General features: G+C 39.0%; 2 protein-coding genes across 11 annotated transcripts in view; both read left to right on the top strand.

The window, feature by feature from the left end:
- myo9bl (myosin IXb-like) overlaps positions 1–3,885 on the top strand; it is a 67,207-nt gene extending 63,322 nt beyond the window's left edge. For 7 of the 10 annotated variants that reach the window (XM_088077751.1, XM_088077755.1, XM_088077753.1 and 4 more), the window contains 3 exons: positions 370–485; positions 572–711; positions 2,127–3,885. In XM_088077751.1, coding sequence (XP_087933877.1) covers positions 370–485; positions 572–711; positions 2,127–2,674 — 804 coding nt within the window. In that variant the 3' untranslated portion in view covers positions 2,675–3,885. Of the gene's footprint in view, positions 1–369; positions 486–571; positions 724–811; positions 866–2,126 lie in introns of all 10 variants that reach the window. The other 3 variants (XR_015776622.1, XM_088077756.1, XM_088077757.1) reach the window with 3 other exon arrangements.
- A 2,369-nt stretch (positions 3,886–6,254) lies between these two features.
- use1 (unconventional SNARE in the ER 1 homolog (S. cerevisiae)) lies at positions 6,255–15,602 on the top strand. Its single transcript, XM_042481870.2, has 8 exons — positions 6,255–6,413; positions 7,935–7,984; positions 8,069–8,147; positions 8,368–8,520; positions 9,401–9,416; positions 9,552–9,582; positions 9,869–10,031; positions 12,909–15,602. Exons 1-8 carry the CDS (start codon positions 6,315–6,317, stop codon positions 13,089–13,091), a joined length of 774 nt encoding a protein of 257 aa, XP_042337804.1. The 5' UTR covers positions 6,255–6,314; the 3' UTR covers positions 13,092–15,602.
- Positions 15,603–17,522: the final 1,920 nt, after the last annotated feature.

Here is a 17,522-nt window from a genome sequence, read left to right as displayed (position 1 = left end):
TCACGGTGATGTATCTTTAACTTTTATCATAGTTCAAATACATTTTGCATTTGCTCACTGTTTGTAAACGCTTTACAACTGTGCTGTTTTAAAAGGGTGTTAATGTGTTTACTTGCTTCTTTTGTATCACGGCACTTTTTTTATTTCCTAAAAGTTATTATGTTTCACAGAAGTGCAGCAGGAATGATGTGCAGATGCATGAAAGCCACGAGCACCATCCAGCCTCTTCTCTTTTCCTCACTAACAAAACATTTCAGACTGGGGTCAAAGCCATTGATGTTAAATGTGTGATTATTATACGATTTTTATAATAATTACACATTACGCAAGTCGAGTTTGTATCAGCGTGTGATGTTCTGTGTTCTGCAGGTGCACGAGAAGGCCAGTTCTGATCTCAGCGTGGTCCCTGAGAACGAGCCTCTGGACTCGGACACGGAGGCTGAGAAGAACTTGGTGGAACGCATCAAGTCCATCAAACAGGAGAAGTAATGATGCTTTCTGTATTATTTCACTGTTGGTGGAGTGACCTTCTCCGGTCTCTCTGATGTCCTTGTCGTGTGTTTCTCCGCAGAGAGGATCTGGCCTGCAGACTGCCAGAGATGGAGCAGCCTGGTTCAGACCAGGAGAACTTTGACTCCGAAGCCTCGCTGAGCTCTGAGAGTCTTTTGGACGAGCAGCAGCGCTCTACAGTTCTGAGCTCAGAGTCTGAAGGTCAGTATTAAGGTACAGTCTGGCCTTTCCTCCCTTCTACCTGTTTCTCTCACTCACCTGTGGGTTTCTGACCAGACCAGACCTGTTTTTTGTGGTGCAGGTCTGGACCAGTGATGGTGATGGGGGCGGTGACGTCTGCTCTGTAACCAAACAGGTTCGAGGAACAGCAACCGTGTTTGTGTTTTTTGTGTGTGTGTGTGTTTGTGTGCATATCCTCTGCACACCCATGTATGCATGTTAAATGCATGTGTGGCACTGAAGCATGCTCAAACTTCATCCAAATTAATTCATTGAACCTTTGGCAAAACATATCTCATCATTACACGTTTGCCTAATTGTACCTGACTGAACATCTTGTTTGGTAGATAACATGGTTGCATGCTCTTCCATTGGTCTTCACCCTCTCAGGATTGCTGTGTGATTTTAAAGGTTGAGTGTGTAGGATTTGGGGGGAATGTATTGGCAGAAATGGAATATAATATGATGACTTTGTTTTCTTACATGTATCACCTAAAAATGACAGTTACTTTGTATTTTTATGTGAAATTGCGTTATTACGTGTTTTTAGTGGTTTAAATCACCTTGTACGTTCCTTTTGGAGAGGAAGAGACCTCTGTATATAATTCTGCTCGAGATAAAAACGTGTATCTTAGGTTATCGGAGGAAAAAGATGAGCACACATTAGAAGGTGCTAGAGCTCTGATCAAGCTCAAAAAATCAGGCCCGACCCGTCATGAATCTGCACGGTTTCTGTCCAAGCCCGACCCACAGCAGCAGTTTTGGGCACGAGCCGATTAAAAACCCTGATTTGTACTGAACAGATAGGCCTATATTATATTACATTTTATTTATTATAAAACAAATATTTTTTATATTAAAACATGTATTACAAGCTGAGCGTGGCATATTCCCTCGCACCACTTCTTCTTCTCTTCCTCTGTCAGTCTGCCATCAGGTGATCTGTGGTGATGCAGTGTGCAGATAATGATCACCTCTCCCCGCTGACTGTTATACACATTCGCCGACACTATCTTGCATGCGCACTCTACCAATCAGGTTCAGGGAGAGAATCAGAGCTCTGACTGGTGCTGGGCTTGAAACCCGTCCACAATATGCCCAACAGCTTTAAAGATACACTGATTTGTACCGTGGAACTGCTTTTTTCAGTGTTTTTACTGATTTTAATCACTTTTTTTTCGAGAGGAAGAGACCTCTTTGGCTCCTGATAAAAATCTGAACGATCAACAAAAAAGGAATTCTAAGCAGAATAAGTTTCAGCTGGTTCTTATCAACAATCCTCACTGGTAGATGCCACCAGATCCCCCTAATTCTTACACACTGTTCCTTTAATAAGTAGCTTTGAGGAAAACATGTTAACCCTCCTCAACTCTTCCTCTTTCACCTCTCTCTTCCAGGACAAGGTGGCTCCCAGCTGAGGAGATACAAGCCAGTTTGTCCACCAAAACCTGCAGACCTGGCCCAGCGACCTAAAGTCCCTGGTGGACGCGTCTCTCTTCAAAACCTCATTCCTGCTAGCTCCACCTCCTCCCTGTCCAGCTGCGTTTCTTCAACCTCTGAATCCTCCAACGCCTCCTTGAGGCACCCACTGCAACGCCGCAACCCCATCATCCCAAGCACAGTAAAACTCCCGCACGGCGTCCTCTCCCAGTCTGCCGCCTTGAGTCCAGCTCCGACTTTCTCCCCTCCTGGGAGTCGAGCATTAAAATACTTGGTGAAGAGAAGGGAGCAGCCGGGCCGCCGTAAAGGCAGCACCCAGTCCCTCTACATCGATAGCCCCGAGTGTGACCTGTTGTTTTTTTCCTCCTGCCCTCCCTCCGCTTCCACCTCCTCCTCCTCCATCTCCATGGTAACACCCTCTCCTCAGCAACACGATACAGAAGCCGCAAAGGGCCAGAGACGTTTTTCTGACCCAGACATACCTTATATGGACGATGACATCTGACCAGGCAGAACAGAAAAGATGGAAGAGTGAAGAAGGTTACAGGCGACACCCTCCGAGCAGAAAAAAAGGAAATGAATAAAAATGGAGTTCTTCCAGATGACAGTGATGGATTGAAAATAATCAGGAAGGAATCGAGAATCACGGGAAAATGACCTGACGAGATGTGCAGCGGATCTACAGAGTTGAACAGCAGTGAGACAAAATAACGGCTCCTCCAGTCGCCGACGTCAGTGGGAACTAATCAAGAAACTGCAAATGTGTCTCGAGTCTTGTTGTCCTCTATGACAGTAAAAATAACTGGACATGATGTTGCCAAGCACCTTTTCTACCATTTTAATATATTGTGGTGACTGTTGAGGACAGAAGCTGTGTTTTCTGTAGCCTCATAGCGACGGAACGGCAATTTTGTTTTCCTGCTCCTGTTTTTTTTTTAAACTCATTTGTGCTAATTCAAGGAGATATTTCAGGTTCCAGCTGCACTTTTCATGTCTAAGTTCTCCTAATGAGCAAAACATGCTCGCTGTAATGTTAGCTAGTGCCTTGGTAATGTACAGTAAGTTGGAAAAAACAATCTCATTTCTCATGTCATGGACACAGAGGGAGTGAGGGTAATTTGGGATAAAGAGAGGGTACCTTTGTGTTTATTGTACTGAACCGACCCAAGACATGTTTGAAACAAGGACCTAAAGGTGCATGTTGTGACTGTTGTGAAGGTGCCTCGTCGCAACAGCTGCAATAGATGACTGTCTTTCGACCTCCCGTACAACAAACCCCAGATAGGAAGTCATTGCCTCACTTAGCAAAGGGAAACGGGAGCAGCACACGCCACTTTTTCCTTTGAAACAACAAAAAACACAAACGCAGCCACGATGCAACAAGCCGTGCCACCATGTCTTTAAAGCTCCTCGAACTCACCTTACCCCCCCCTTTTTTTTTTTGCTAAAACGAACTTCACTCAGCTACCATTCAGAGGAAACAGCGCCACGATGAGCAGGTTCTGCTGAAGCACAGCTCTGGCCAACTTTGTATGAAATGTAATACTAATGTTCCTCTCTGACTGCTGTTGAATGATGTCTGTTAGTTTGTCTGGATTATGAGGAAGATGTTCTGATGTGTAATGTGTAGCAGAGAGTGTGTGGTTGGGACTGAATGACGTGAACTGTAATGGTTATTTAGTATTAACATGACAATACAGAACATGATGCTTGTAACTTCTGCTGCTGAGTTTTTATCAACTCCATACATTTGACTCTTCCAGCAAGACGCACTTAGCCCATTGGCGCCAATATTATACAGCGAAATAAGAGTTAGTAATATGATGGAGTCAGCATCACATTCATAATTAACTAAAAATTAGTTCATGTGCTTTAATTTGTATATTTCAACAGAAAAGCTTATTGAAAGTGTTTAACTGTTACGTTGCGTCAAAAGAAATAAGCACAGGATGAAAGTTTTTGCTGTTGTTTTTAAGATCTTCAAATGTTTTAACATCACAATATTATCTTAAATAGGGATATATACAGATGGGTCACAAATTAATTGCATTCAGGTATTTCTTTTTTACGTGTTCCCCCATCTTTAACCTTTTGAAAGCTAAGCAATTTGGCCTGATTTTTGTCTAAAACATGGGAAGAAGCTGAAGAGCATGAAAGAAGAAATGGGCCAAAAATTTGCAAGAAATAGTAAAGAGTACAAGACAATTGCCAGAAAATAATAAAAAACAACAAAACAGAAAATAAAACAAACAAGAAAATAACATGAAATTTAGAAAAGGATGGAAAAAGTCCTTTAAAATGTATAATAATTAGGTAACATATTATTTGATAAGTGATTATGATTAATATAAATGCATTTGACTAATTTCGTGAAATTTGTGGAACATTTTTTACAAAGTTATTCTTGTAAGAGGTGTCTTAAAGCAACACAAAAAAGCAGTTACTTCAGGTTTTAAAGGGTTAACTTTGACCCAAACTTAGGTTTGACTATTTAAATGTTAACTTTCACTGTTCCCAGTAAAGATGCAGCAAAACATGACGTTGTCTCAAAGGTAAGTTGTGTGTATTTTAACAGTACAGGTGAAAGAGGTTGTTCAAGATTAAAAAAAGAAAACAAAAAACAAACATCTTAAAAATGGAATCACAGCCATCAAGTCGTCTGTTGTTCGAAGTGATGCTCAGATCTGATAAAACTACGTTACAGCACCACATCGTCTTTTGCAGGTGAACTGCTAAAAGACAAGTTTGAAATTGTGGATTAACTACAAACTAGAAATAGGTTTTTTAATATTTTGGGGATTTACTGCGACCTGGTGGTGAATAGATGAAGCTGAGAAAACTTTCTATGGAAATACACGTGCGCAAGAGAATGAGCCATTTATGCTCTCACTCAAGTCATGAGTCACGTGACCCGTTTTCCATATATATATATATATATATATATATATATATATATATGAATACAATCATTGATCATTTAGCATCACAGTCAGTGAATAAACAATACTGCATTTGCTTAAGAAGAGAGTGAGATAGTGATGTTGAAACCTCTGATTAAACCATATTATTTGCTCTTTCCCATCAGTGGGGTTCAGGCGGTGAACAACAAAAACAAAAGCAAAAAAAAAACAACATACAAAAAGTACATACTCTGGAGATAAAAAACATCAACTTCATAAATCTCATAAATGCTCTCAGTCAGGCCCTTTTATTTTATTCTTAGCCAGACTTATATTTAGAAATCTCCTTTCTCAAACACATGAATGACATGAGCAGGATGAGCTGAAAAATTTCAGAGGGGTAGTATTTGATAAGTATTTACTTCCTCCTACTCCTTTTTCGTATATGAAACACTTATGTTGTTGACTTCAGTCTGCACGGTATTCTGGTGTTGTTTTACCAATATATTTATTTTATTTTATATTATTTTACATATTCCAGATTTAGAGTTTAAATAATAACCTCAATTCATTTATATGCAAATAACATTTTGAATCTTAACAAAAGTTTATAAAAACAGGGTAAAATTGATTAAAATCCTTGTAAATAAATTTGACCTCAGCTGACAGAAAGTTTGGTTAGTTGGGGACAGATTTTGTCTTAATAATAAAGTCAGAGATTTCCTTTAAGATTTTGCATCAAACATATCCAGTAAGAAAAAAATGATATTGCGAATGTTTGTACTTCCTATGAATTAGAAGAAGAAACTATAAAAAAAAATCTTTAAAAAATAAATAAATATTAAAAATATTTTAGGTGGATGTTCAACTTTATATAAGATCGAAAACTGGACAAACAATCCAGTTATAGGATAAATATATTTTTATGTTTTTGGAAAAGTACGAGGGGAAGAAATACATCAATTTATTTCTATTCATTTTTATTTTTATTTATTTATTTCTCAAATGCCACATCCACAAGAAAAGACGTGTGGACTCCAGACCAGACTTTGAATTTTTCCTTACAAGAACTCCAACATCATGGCACCACGATAAGAAACGAGAAACGAAAACAACAAAAATAACAATAATAAAATAAAATAAAATAAATTATCATAAAATAAAATAAAATAGACCTCCGCGTCACTCCGCCCACATCTGCGCTATGTGACGTCATACGGCCGCGACCGTGTGTCAGCTTCAAACATGGCTTCAAGATTAGAAATCAATTTCATCAGATTATTGTCCCGCTGTGAATCTATAGCGTCGGAAAAACGAGGAGAGACTGAATGGAGGCTGGAGAAGGTAGGACGGTGCAGACACGGAGTGAATGTTGTCTCCCGGTGCTGTTTTTGTCTGACCTTCGTCAGCTGCAGTTAGCATGACTATTGTTGTTGTTAGCTGTGAGCCGCTCAGCCTGTTAGCCACGTCCTCACTGAGACACCTGACTCAGGACTGTCCTCTCAGGACTGTCCTCTCAGGACTGTCCTCTCAGGACTGTCCTCTCAGATCACATCTGTCTGCGGTGTGTCCCTCTGACACACGTTACACGTGGAAAACATTTAGCTAGTGTTACAGGCGACGTGAGGATAGTTTGCTAACCTCTTGCTAAGTTAGCTTCTTGCTTTGATAACAGCTTACAGTCATGTTGATATTAAAACTGTGCATTTGATTTAGAAACCTCATTAAAATCACTCTAAAACATAGCTACAGTTTGATATTAACTTAATGAGGTAATAGTAATGATAACTTTGTCTATATAGCGCCTTTGAAAACAGTTGTATACAAAGTGCTTTGACAGGTCAAAGCAAAGGTGTGAATAATAAACTAAACATGAACAAACACACAGAGGAAGGTCTATAAAAGTCAAATAAAAACGTAAGAAATAAATGCATATGCTAAAGGTCAACAAGAATAAAGCAAACAAAAGGAATAAAAATGATCTCGAAAGGTAGTTAAAGTACTAAATGAACACAATTTTAGAAAATGTGAGAATAAATGCAATCAAATGTGGTAAAAAATCATGACAGAAGAAAATGACATCACCTCAGTGAGGATAAAACAAAGATAAGAAGATAAAACCAGATGAAAAAAAGACTGTACTAGTTTTAGTTAGGTATAACGTTTACAGTTAATACACAAGTCCTGCAGTAATTCCGACTCTGGTAGTTATAAAGTTCAGTTTTTGCTGTTTTAGAAATGTGTTTATTCAACTTTAAGGTCACTATGCAGGATGCAATGTGCTGTGCTACTGTAATGCTTTACAAGAGCCTTAAAATTTAGACTTAATATTTGAACCAAACAGCAACTACAACTGAAGGTAGAATCTAATGTAGGACTGTTGTATGAGACTGGGGGTCGACAGTTCATCGACCTGGCCGATTATTGGGGCCGCTAATTGTCATTTTACCGATTATCTGTATAGGTGTTTTATTTTAATAATTGCTGATAAAATTAATTAATTAAAAAGTGCAAAGAATGTGTCAGCATGGGAGGAACTTTAGCTTTGTAAATCCTCAGGGAGCTATTTTTATTTATTCATTTTTTGTTATTTAAATTTTCACTTGACTTTATAAAAAAAAGTGGCTGGTATGATGTTGATAACGTGTTATGCTGGAGTTTGTTATATTCCAAATTCTAAATATTGACAGAAAGATTTTCATTTTCATTGTAAATGCATATCAGTTCCAAATATTGGAAATATAATCAGTCGTATTAACTACTAATGATCTGTATCTGTTTCCACCCTAAAAAAGTAATATTGGTCAACCCCTGTTTCAAACTATTTAATATAAACCATCACTGTTTGTATTCTGCGTCTTTTAGTATGTTGGTGCTCTGGAGGAGATGCTGGTGGCTCTGAGGAAAAGCTTAAGGTAACATCTCCCTTCAAATATCATAATTTATTATTGCTAATTTGTAACACAAAAATAAATAACAACTTGTGTCTATTTTTTCAGCAAACCCACAGCAGAAATACTGACTGAATACACAAGAAAGGTAGATTTTCTAAAAGGACTCCTTGAGGCAGAAAAACTGGTGAGTGGCTGTTTTTTCATTAATTCACCAATGTCAACATTTTTCACATTATGCACTCGATATGTTGCTGTCGGTTTGATACGTGTGGCAGTATTTAAAACAGTAGTCCGTTCTCTGTCTTTCTTATTTGTTACTGAATTGTACATCCCAAATGCCTGACCACACGGAACAATCGGCTCTTGTGTCTTCATTAACTCATGTCCCCTGTTCTCGTTCACAGTCTTCACCAACAGAAAAAGCTTTAGCTAATCAGTTCCTCGCTCCCGGACGAACACCCACAATAGCCAATGAGAGGATGCCTGCCTCCAAAACTGTCCACATGCAGACGAAGGCCCGGTGCACAGGAGAGATGAGGGATGAGCTGCTCGGCACGGTAGGACGAGACGTAAACCACTGAGCTAAAATAGTGGCAGAGCAGTCCAGATGTAACGTAGAAGCTCGACTCCTGAGATTCACACACTGTGGAAAAACATGATCGATGACGTCGGCATTGTTTTGCTCACCGCTGTACATTTACAATATGTTTTCCCTAAAGTTGGGCATTTTAGACCTTATGCTGAACTGTGTTTAACAGGGTTACTGCCAGGGTTGGAAACTAACTTTTCTGTCCACGTGCCACTTTGGCTTGTTAATAAAAAAGAATTAATTAATTAGAATTAATCTGTCAAAAGTCCTAAAAATGCACAGACATGGGAGGTGAGATATTGCATTGTAAAATCTCAAAATATTTGGTAACATTTATTTTTTTTTTTGTTAAATATTTTATTGAATTACTTTTCCTAAACTCGTCATGATGGGAATCCAAGCAGGGGAATCTTCCATGCAGATTAAGAAACACAAAATGATCCAGAAAACCGTCCAGAAGTGCCAGATATTTCCCATTTCTGTAGGTAAACTAAATAGACGCTGAAATAATGACAGAATATGTTCATTGTCTTCCATGCGCTCTCTCGAGTTATTTCCCAAACATCTGACGTTGATAATCTAACTTTTTCACTGTTCAAAAAAAGTCATGTTTTTGTTGCAGAAACATTTGGGCAGAAACTTAATTCTGAATGGTATTAAAAAAGCCTTAAAAAGGCGCTTAAATGTCTTAAATCCAACTTGCTGTAGGAACCCTGTTTAAGAGTTCGGCTCTTCATATAAAATACTTGAAAGATTTGGTTTGAAAAATTGGATTTAAATAAAAGTAAATAAGTGATGAACACCTGTTCAGACCAATGCACCTATTTTCCTGTTTTGTGTCATTACAGGGGTCATCAGGCAAAGGTAAGAACTTTTTTTTCGAATTCAGCTTCAATTCAGCAGCTACAATTCAGTGTCTCAACCGAAAAACGATACCAGATATTGAAACAAGCTTGTCTTCTGACTGAGAGTGATGGCGTTCTCCTTTTCTCTCTGTAGGCACGTCAGGAACAGACTTGCGAAACAGAAGGTAAAGCTACACATTTTATAAATCTTCTCAAAGAACTAATGTCCGTTGTGCTTTATTTGTTGACTGTTACAGCGATCGCTTTTGAAAAGTTTAGGCTCGTTCCCAGTTCTGTTAAATGATTGATGGTAATTGTGTCTTACAGTATTATTTAGTTCATCACATACCATCTGTGTCTGACTGTCACTCCTCACGTCTAAATGCTTTTAAAAGACGGAAACCTCTGAACTTTTATATATGCGCCCGCGGTAAAATGAAATAGTTAACCCGGCTGTCCCATCTTGTGCAGAGGTCTCCCTCTGGATGAGCGCCAGTCTGCTGCAGAGCTGGAGGCCGTCCTGCAGCACCACCACAACCTACAGGAAAAACTTGCCGACGACATGCTCAACCTGGCCCGAAACCTGAAGAACAACACGCTGGCGGCGCAGAACATCATCAAACAGGACAACCAGGTAACTGCATGCACACGTGCAAGAATCACAGTATTCTTCATTATATATTTACAAGATCGGAGTTACTACAATATAAAATGTGTATCTGCCAAGGATACATTCAACAGACAAAATAATAGCAAAACCTAATGCAGTAATACTTCAGCCTGTGTGTTTTTGTAGACCCAGGTTCAGCAGGGAATCATGGGAATTAGCTCAGTATGGCCGCTGTGTGTTGAGCCAGTATAACCGGTCGGCCATTAGGATCTTGTGTGATACACGTTGTTCTGTGTTTATTTGTCTGGCTGACTCTGTGTGGTAGTCAGGGGTTAATACTGTTATCGTGTCAAAGAGAGTTTCCGCTGGGATGGAAATGTTCCAGCGGAGGTTAAGAAATTGTTTTTTTTTTAATGCAATCTTGTTATATTTTATTGATTATTTTGTGTGTGTGAGTGTGTTTGTGTGTGCTCGCAAACTGCGCCCTTCTGAGGGGTTCAAAGGGATGTCTCAAGATTTAGGAAAATGCACTTTTATTGAACAAAATAAATAAAGCAATTATTGACTTTTATTGCACAAAAAAGTTGGATTTTCAAACGCTGTTAAATTTACTTACAATAAGTAAATTATTGTAAATTAACAATACTTTCAAGGATGAAATAACTTAAATTCAGGACATTTCTTTAAGGGAATCATTTCCAAACAATATGTAACGTTAATATCTATGTGAGGGAATCTGTCAGTTGACATAAAGTTTGGCAGCTTTTTTGCGTCATGGTGGCCTTCGCACATGGCCCGCCTCCAAGAGGAAGAAAACCTACCCTCTATTTTTGTATCAACATGGATCTTTTCCATTTTTTAAAAAAAGATATGTTTCCTTGCGTATTTCTATCGAACGATTGCGTTTTCTATCACGTTATTGTGTGACACTCGCCTGAATTCAGAAGATTCACACCTCCATTTTTCCCTTCGTCAATTGATAACGCTGAACCCGTGATCGGCCGTCGTGCTTACATTATCAGGTAAGCTTAAAGTTTGTATGCTTCACTCACGGGTGTGTGAATTGATCTGGATATGATGTGTTTATTGCTCAAAATAATGTAATTTAAAGAGATGCAATAAGGGGAAACACTGGTGTGTTAAAAAGTTGCAGGTGACTGTTTTTGATTAAGACACGATGAAGCAGAGTCATGTGACTGGGTGGTGGATGGGTGTTGAGCAAAGTTAGGATCTTTTGATTGCTTACTAACGTTAAATTGCATTGTAAAAGTTTGGTTTATTGCCCAGCTCTAAAGTCAGACTTTAACCTTTTTGCCAATATGTTTATATATATCAGATATTTTTCATTTTCAGTGTTGTATGTAAAAAAAAAAAAAAAAAAAAATGTCCACAAGCAAACTTTAAACACGGATACTCAACTTGCTTTGCTTTGGGGCCATTTTTGCAAAATGAAAGGAGGCCAGGGGCCAGTTACAGCAGCCCCATACATGTTTCTAGGATTATAGGACATTTCTAGGCTTTTAGGACGTCAGGGGCTTAGCTAGGACCTCTGTCTGCAGGGGATCCTCCACTGGCAGTTTTTTGCTAAACAAGCTCTAATATGATGATGTTTATGCACTCTGGCACCTTATGTATACTAAAAGTAGTCACTTCTTTTGTTGTGAATTAGAAAATGGTTAGGGGGTCACCTGGCACCCTATTGGGGGCCAGATTTGGCCCGTGGGCCGTAAGTTGAGTATCACTGCTTTAAACCCTCTACATAAAAAAAAGTCTAGTACCCTTTTTCCATCACCACTTTTGGCCATGCCGAGTCAAACCATACCACACCAAAAATGTCTTTCCATTATTAGTTAGGACGCACTTAGCCATGCCAGGGTTGGTGGGTTGGTTTTTCTGGAGTAGGGCCAAAAACTCGCCCGACTGCCTCCGAACGAGTACCTGTGCTGTCCAGGTGACAGCAGCCAATCCCCAACGACCCCTCTTATCCCCCTGAAACAAGCGCTGGTGCCGTGAGACGCCACTCACGTCTGTCTGTGCAGGAACCCAGAGAGAAAGATGTTAAATGTCTGTGTGCTCAGCTCTCAGTACAGTTGTAGCTTCTAACTGAAGCTGTTTTTACTTTGGATATCTGATTTATTTTACTGTTTCATGTTTGCTTTCAGCCAAACAGAAGTTGGTCTTCCTGCACTAGGGGTCAACCGATATTGGTTTTTCAGGGCTGGTACCAATTATTAGTACTTAATGAGACTGATAACCGATTTTGAAACCAATATGCATTTCCAGGGAAAATGACAGTTTTTCTGCCTAAATTTAGAATTTCAAATATAAAAAACTGAAATTTCAACATCATATGCAGCAAGTTCCCAGCAACTTTTTTTGGATAAAGTTGAGTGAAAACTTAAATAAAAAGTAATTGAATAAAAATAGCTCCCTGAGTTTTGACAAAGTAAAATGCTGACACCTTCTTTGCATGTATTGCAGAATGCCTTCCCTGGTGTTGGTTGAGTGTAATACAAACACTATTTAACTGATACATTTTTATCATTCATCATTCAAATAAAACGTGTCAAAATGCCAAATATCGGCCCGATAATCAGGCCAATAATCTGTCGACCTCTGTCTTGCACCTCTGCAAACACGGACTTTGGCCTGCTGCTTTTAAACATCACCACTCTAGACACGTGTCATGGGATTAAGACTCATCTGTTGTCATGGAGACGCAGTTCCCTGCCGCGCTGGGCTGACTCGCTAAGTCAAACCGAAATCAAACAGAGCCGGCCTTTGTGTGTGGAAAAAGGGTGTAGGAGTTACTGACTGAGAAAAAAGAGTTGTAGTTTTTTTTGTGCTCAACATTCACCTCCATGTTCACCTGATCACTTGTTTGCTCCTTTTCCCCCGAAGACTCTGAGCCAGTCGATGCGTCAGGCCGACATGAACTTCGAGAAGCTGAAGACGGAGTCGGAGCGTCTGGAACAGCACACCAAGAAGTCCGTCAACTGGCTGCTGTGGCTGATGCTCATCCTGGTCTCCTTCACCTTCATCAGCATGATCCTCTTCATAAGAATCTTCCCCAGGCTCCGATGATGACCGCCTACAATCCCGAACTCTCCTGATCCTACATCCTTTCTGTGTTTACAGTAATAGGCCTCATAGATCCACACAGCTCGTCTGTATGTGTGATACAGATCAGTAGCGGTCATAACCGAACAACACGGTTTGATGAACTGAAACGTTTGCACTTTTGAAACAGAAATTCTTCCTCTTAACAGGCTGATGGAAGCTTAAAATGTGGTGTGAAGCATCAGTATTCCTTTTTTTTAAACAGGACAGAACATGAGTGGAGGCCAAGAGCTTGTTGGAGGGTTTTTGCGAGCAGCAGCATAGTCTTAATACCCGGACAGCAGGGACTGAGCCTTAATTATTTTAATCCCTCATCAGGGAGGTTATGAGCCGTTCAATACATGTGTGTTCTCTCTCTCATAGTCAAAATCATTAAACATTTTTTCCGCCATGCGTAGACCTTAAAGAGTTCACGAACCGTCCCACATCGACTGTATCTACAACACAGCTTCAACAGTATATTAAATAAATTCAATATATAAAAATTCTGACTTATGAAAAGCTTTGATGTGCTAAAACTTAATAACATTTTACTTTAACTGCCACTGTTTAGCATTTATAAGCACTATTTAAGGCTGCGTTCACGTTATAGGGCTTAATGCTCAGTGCTGATTAACGTAACAGCCCCGATTCGATTTTCTTACATTCATGTTTCTAGTGACCCATATCTGATGTCAGTTTGAATGGATCTTAGCCCCAAAATGCCTCAAATGCAATCAATAACCTCAAATGCATGCTGGAACAACAACATAAAAAAAAACGTCACATTTGCAAAACTGACATTTGGGGAAAGATGACACATGCAAGTTTCCTCTGCCAAATGCCATATTAGGATTAGTAAAAATGACTGAAGTGAGATGAACAGACGAGTTTTCCTCAGGGATCAGAATTTGCAGTTGAAAAAAGTTAATAAATCACAATAAATATTACTGTAACACTCAAAATATTAAAAGCTTAAAATCTCAGTAGTGTTGTATCCTGACTTAAGTATTGTGATAATATAGTAATGTGCAGCCTCTGGTGATTCCCATCCCTAACATTAACCCTTTGAAACCTGAGCAAGTTGGTTTGATTACATACAAAAATATGGAGAAAAGGCAATGAGCATCTAAAGAAGACATTAGAGAAATTAGCAAAAAAAATGAAAAAATTAAAGAAAATTACCCGAAAACAAGCCAAAAAACATGAAAAGTAAAAAACAAACACTGAAAATTGAAAAAAAAAAAATTAAAAATCATCCTTTTATATATATCTACAATTCTAAAATTGATTAAAAATTTTGGAATTTATTTCTTTGTTTTTTTTTTAATTTCCCTATTTTTCTTCCTAATTAATTTTCATTAATTACCTTAATTTTTTTCTTCTATCCTTTACCAATTTCTTGCACTTTGTGGGAAATTTCTCATCAAGTTGCTCAGTGCCACATTTTCAATAGAAATCAAACCAACTTGTTCAGGTTTCAAAGTATTAAATAGCTTTTAAAAGGCATCTGAATGCAGCACAAGAAAACTGATGTCGATGCAGGTTAGTTAATCTCAGACACGGACGTTTAAATTTAGTGATCGGCCTAGTTTTCTGAGTCTGACAGTTTGACAACTCGTGACAGGCTTACAGAAAGGCAAGCAAGATGTCCAAAAAGTCAAGCCTCTGAAATAGATCGAAAGTTGATTATCAAAAAGTCTTCAATGAGTTTGGCAAATCACTTGAAAAACTGTAAATAACAGCTTGCAGAGTATTCTTTTCATAGCTTTTACAACTAATGTTACTACGATCTGGGTCACATACGAGCAAACGAATATGATCTGGACCACATTTGCTTGTGAATTGAATGTTGCCTTAATGTTTAATAAATGGTTTAGACACTATAATGTCGTAAACAGCTAAAAGGACGTTTTCATTTTTGTCAACAATTCTAACTTCTGTTGAATATATTATCTTTATTTTCATACATTATCAGTTTATAGAGCAGCCCAAAGGGAAAGGTATAGTTGTTAATAACACTTAAATCTGGTAACGACTACATGATAGTGTCTTATGAACCATTTATTAAATGTTCTCTTAGAAATGATAAATAAGAGCTAAAGTAAAGTGTTTCTCTGAAATATTACATATTGCAAAACATATTTCAATCATTTAAATGTTTCATCTTCTGTTTAAGTTTGGAGACATTTATTGTAAAGAGGTTCAGAGTTTTGTTCCGTCAGATTTTTTTTTCTTTTAAGTTCACCATTCGTCATATGTCCAATAATCTCCTCAGTCCTGTTTATTGTTTCTACATGTTCGATTCCATAAATGTCCGTCAGTTGATATTTGTTGTGTTGGTCATGACTGCTGGTGTTGACGAAGTAAGATTTTGTTGTTGTTAAAAATGACTGTAACCCTGATAAATCACATATCATTCAGCGCGACTGTTGTAAATGTGTATGAGATCATAAGAAATTAAATTCAAATAAGCATAAAGATGCTAAATTACAACCGAAAGCAATGGCTATTTTATTTATATAGCACATTTATTTACATGTAAACTCAAAGTGCTTTACATTGAAAGACAAAGACAAAAAAAGTAAAACACAAGTAGCATAAACATACATATGAGCAGTAGTTAACATAATAACAGAACACAGTAACATCAACACAATTAACTGTGATCAAATAACTGCACACACACACACACACACACAAACATTAACCATAAGCCTGGGAATGAGTAAGTTTTAAGTTTCCATTTCCTTCAATTTCGTTGGCATAATAATTGTGTGTGTGTGTGTGCGCGCGTGTGTGTGGTGAGAGCTGTTTATGACCAAATTGCGCCGCCTGTTGTTGCAAACGCCTGTTGCAGTGACTTCATGTGGCCACAGCGTGTCAGTCACATCCATAATATAAAACCAAATAATGGCCTCCATGACCCTGACGGCCTGATTAACCTCGCTACTCATTTAGAAGTGATCTGAGGACTGAAGTATGGCTAAATAAAGGCAGTTGGCCACAGAAAAAGGACACGGCGACCATATGTGACATCTGGGTCATCTGTGCATTTGTCAGCTTTTGTTCGGACTTCTTTAGTCTGATATCATTGGGGAATCGCTGCTTCGAAGCTGTGCTTTTCTGTGAGATCAGACGCGCTGAAAACTTCCAAGAGGCTAACATTCCTGCTGTTTTGTCTGTCTGACTGTCGTCTGAGGACTGCGGAGCTCGCTTGCTTGTCCTGGCTTGCAGCTCTGCCCCTGGCCCTTCCTCTCTCCCCTCTCCCGGCTGCTGCCCCTCCTCACGGCTGGCTCGCTGGCTGGGCCGAGGCCCGGCCTGCCGTGTATTTTAGGATCCCTGGGGGGTATTTTGCCTGCTGGAAGCCGAGGTATGCAGGCCACCAGGAGACCAAATGAGGTTGTGTCACTGCGGAGGATCATCATCCCTCAGTTAAATCACAGCTGTTTGCGCCTCCATTCTCAGGCCTTAATGGTCAGGCTGTGTGATCGACTCTCTGAGGCTGCAGCTACAGAACATGACTTCATCAGCGGTGCGGTTACCCGTGTTCATTATGGTCGTATTATCCCATTAGCTGGAGGAGACTGTTTCGTTTTAGTTTCCTACACGGACCCCAGAGTCCGTATGTGAAGCTCATATATTCAGAAGATGCCTCCAGATCTGTGGGGCTTATTAATGACACTTTTAACCTCTGACCCCGGAAACCTGAATGGGTTCCTTCCTGCTCTCTTTTCCCACAGGGACGCTCTGAAAATAGTCCTCAACACTCTGCACCCTGTGCTTGTAAATTTAACTGAAACAAGTATTGCTTAACAAGACTCTTTATGAAGCAGTTCTTAGTTGAAACCTGTATAAGAAAGTAACACAACAGTGTTTCACTCGAGTATTTGCAAATAGTATTAACTTTGATGATCATGATTTAAATATATGATCAACTTATAAAATTTAATGCATTGTTGTAGATTTAAGCATCCAAAGAAACATAGTCATAGGGGGATTATAAAACCATAAGACCCCTGGGGATAGATGTGCAAAAGTCACCACCACCTCTCCTACATAGGAGCAACACATATAGACTTTGTGGTTGTTTTGTCCCTTTTTGTTGTTTTGCATCTCTTTGTAGTCATTATGCATCTCTTTGTTATTTTATGTCTCTTTGAGGGTGCTTTCTTGTTAATTTGTGCAAAGTTGCAGTTTCTTTGCAGCTTGTTATGGTCATTTTGAGCCTTTTTCTGGCACCTATTAATTTGAGTAATATTTTGCACTTGAAGGCCACTGGGGACATTTTGAGCCCCTCGGCTAGGGATGCATGATGATGCACGTCATCGGTATCTGCAGATATTGGCTTTAAAAAGAAGTACTGGATATCAGCCAACATGCTGATATCTGCTGATATCACACACACACACACAC

This window comes from Plectropomus leopardus, chromosome 5 (genome assembly GCF_026936395.1).
Source record: "Plectropomus leopardus strain MGB_pleo_1.0 chromosome 5, ASM2693639v1, whole genome shotgun sequence".
NCBI lineage: Eukaryota > Metazoa > Chordata > Actinopteri > Perciformes > Serranidae > Plectropomus > Plectropomus leopardus.
Note: the sequence above shows the minus strand (reverse complement) of the source record. Positions and strands in the feature narration are given on the sequence as shown.

Excerpts from the sequence above, each read along its gene's own strand:
- use1 (XM_042481870.2), top strand. The coding sequence starts at position 6,315 with ATGGCTTCAAGATTAGAAATCAATTTCATCAGATTATTGTCCCGCTGT. Across the intron at positions 6,414-7,934 it reads CTGAATGGAGGCTGGAGAAG|TATGTTGGTGCTCTGGAGGA; the intron begins GTAGGACGGTGC and ends TGCGTCTTTTAG. Across the intron at positions 7,985-8,068 it reads GCTCTGAGGAAAAGCTTAAG|CAAACCCACAGCAGAAATAC; the intron begins GTAACATCTCCC and ends CTATTTTTTCAG.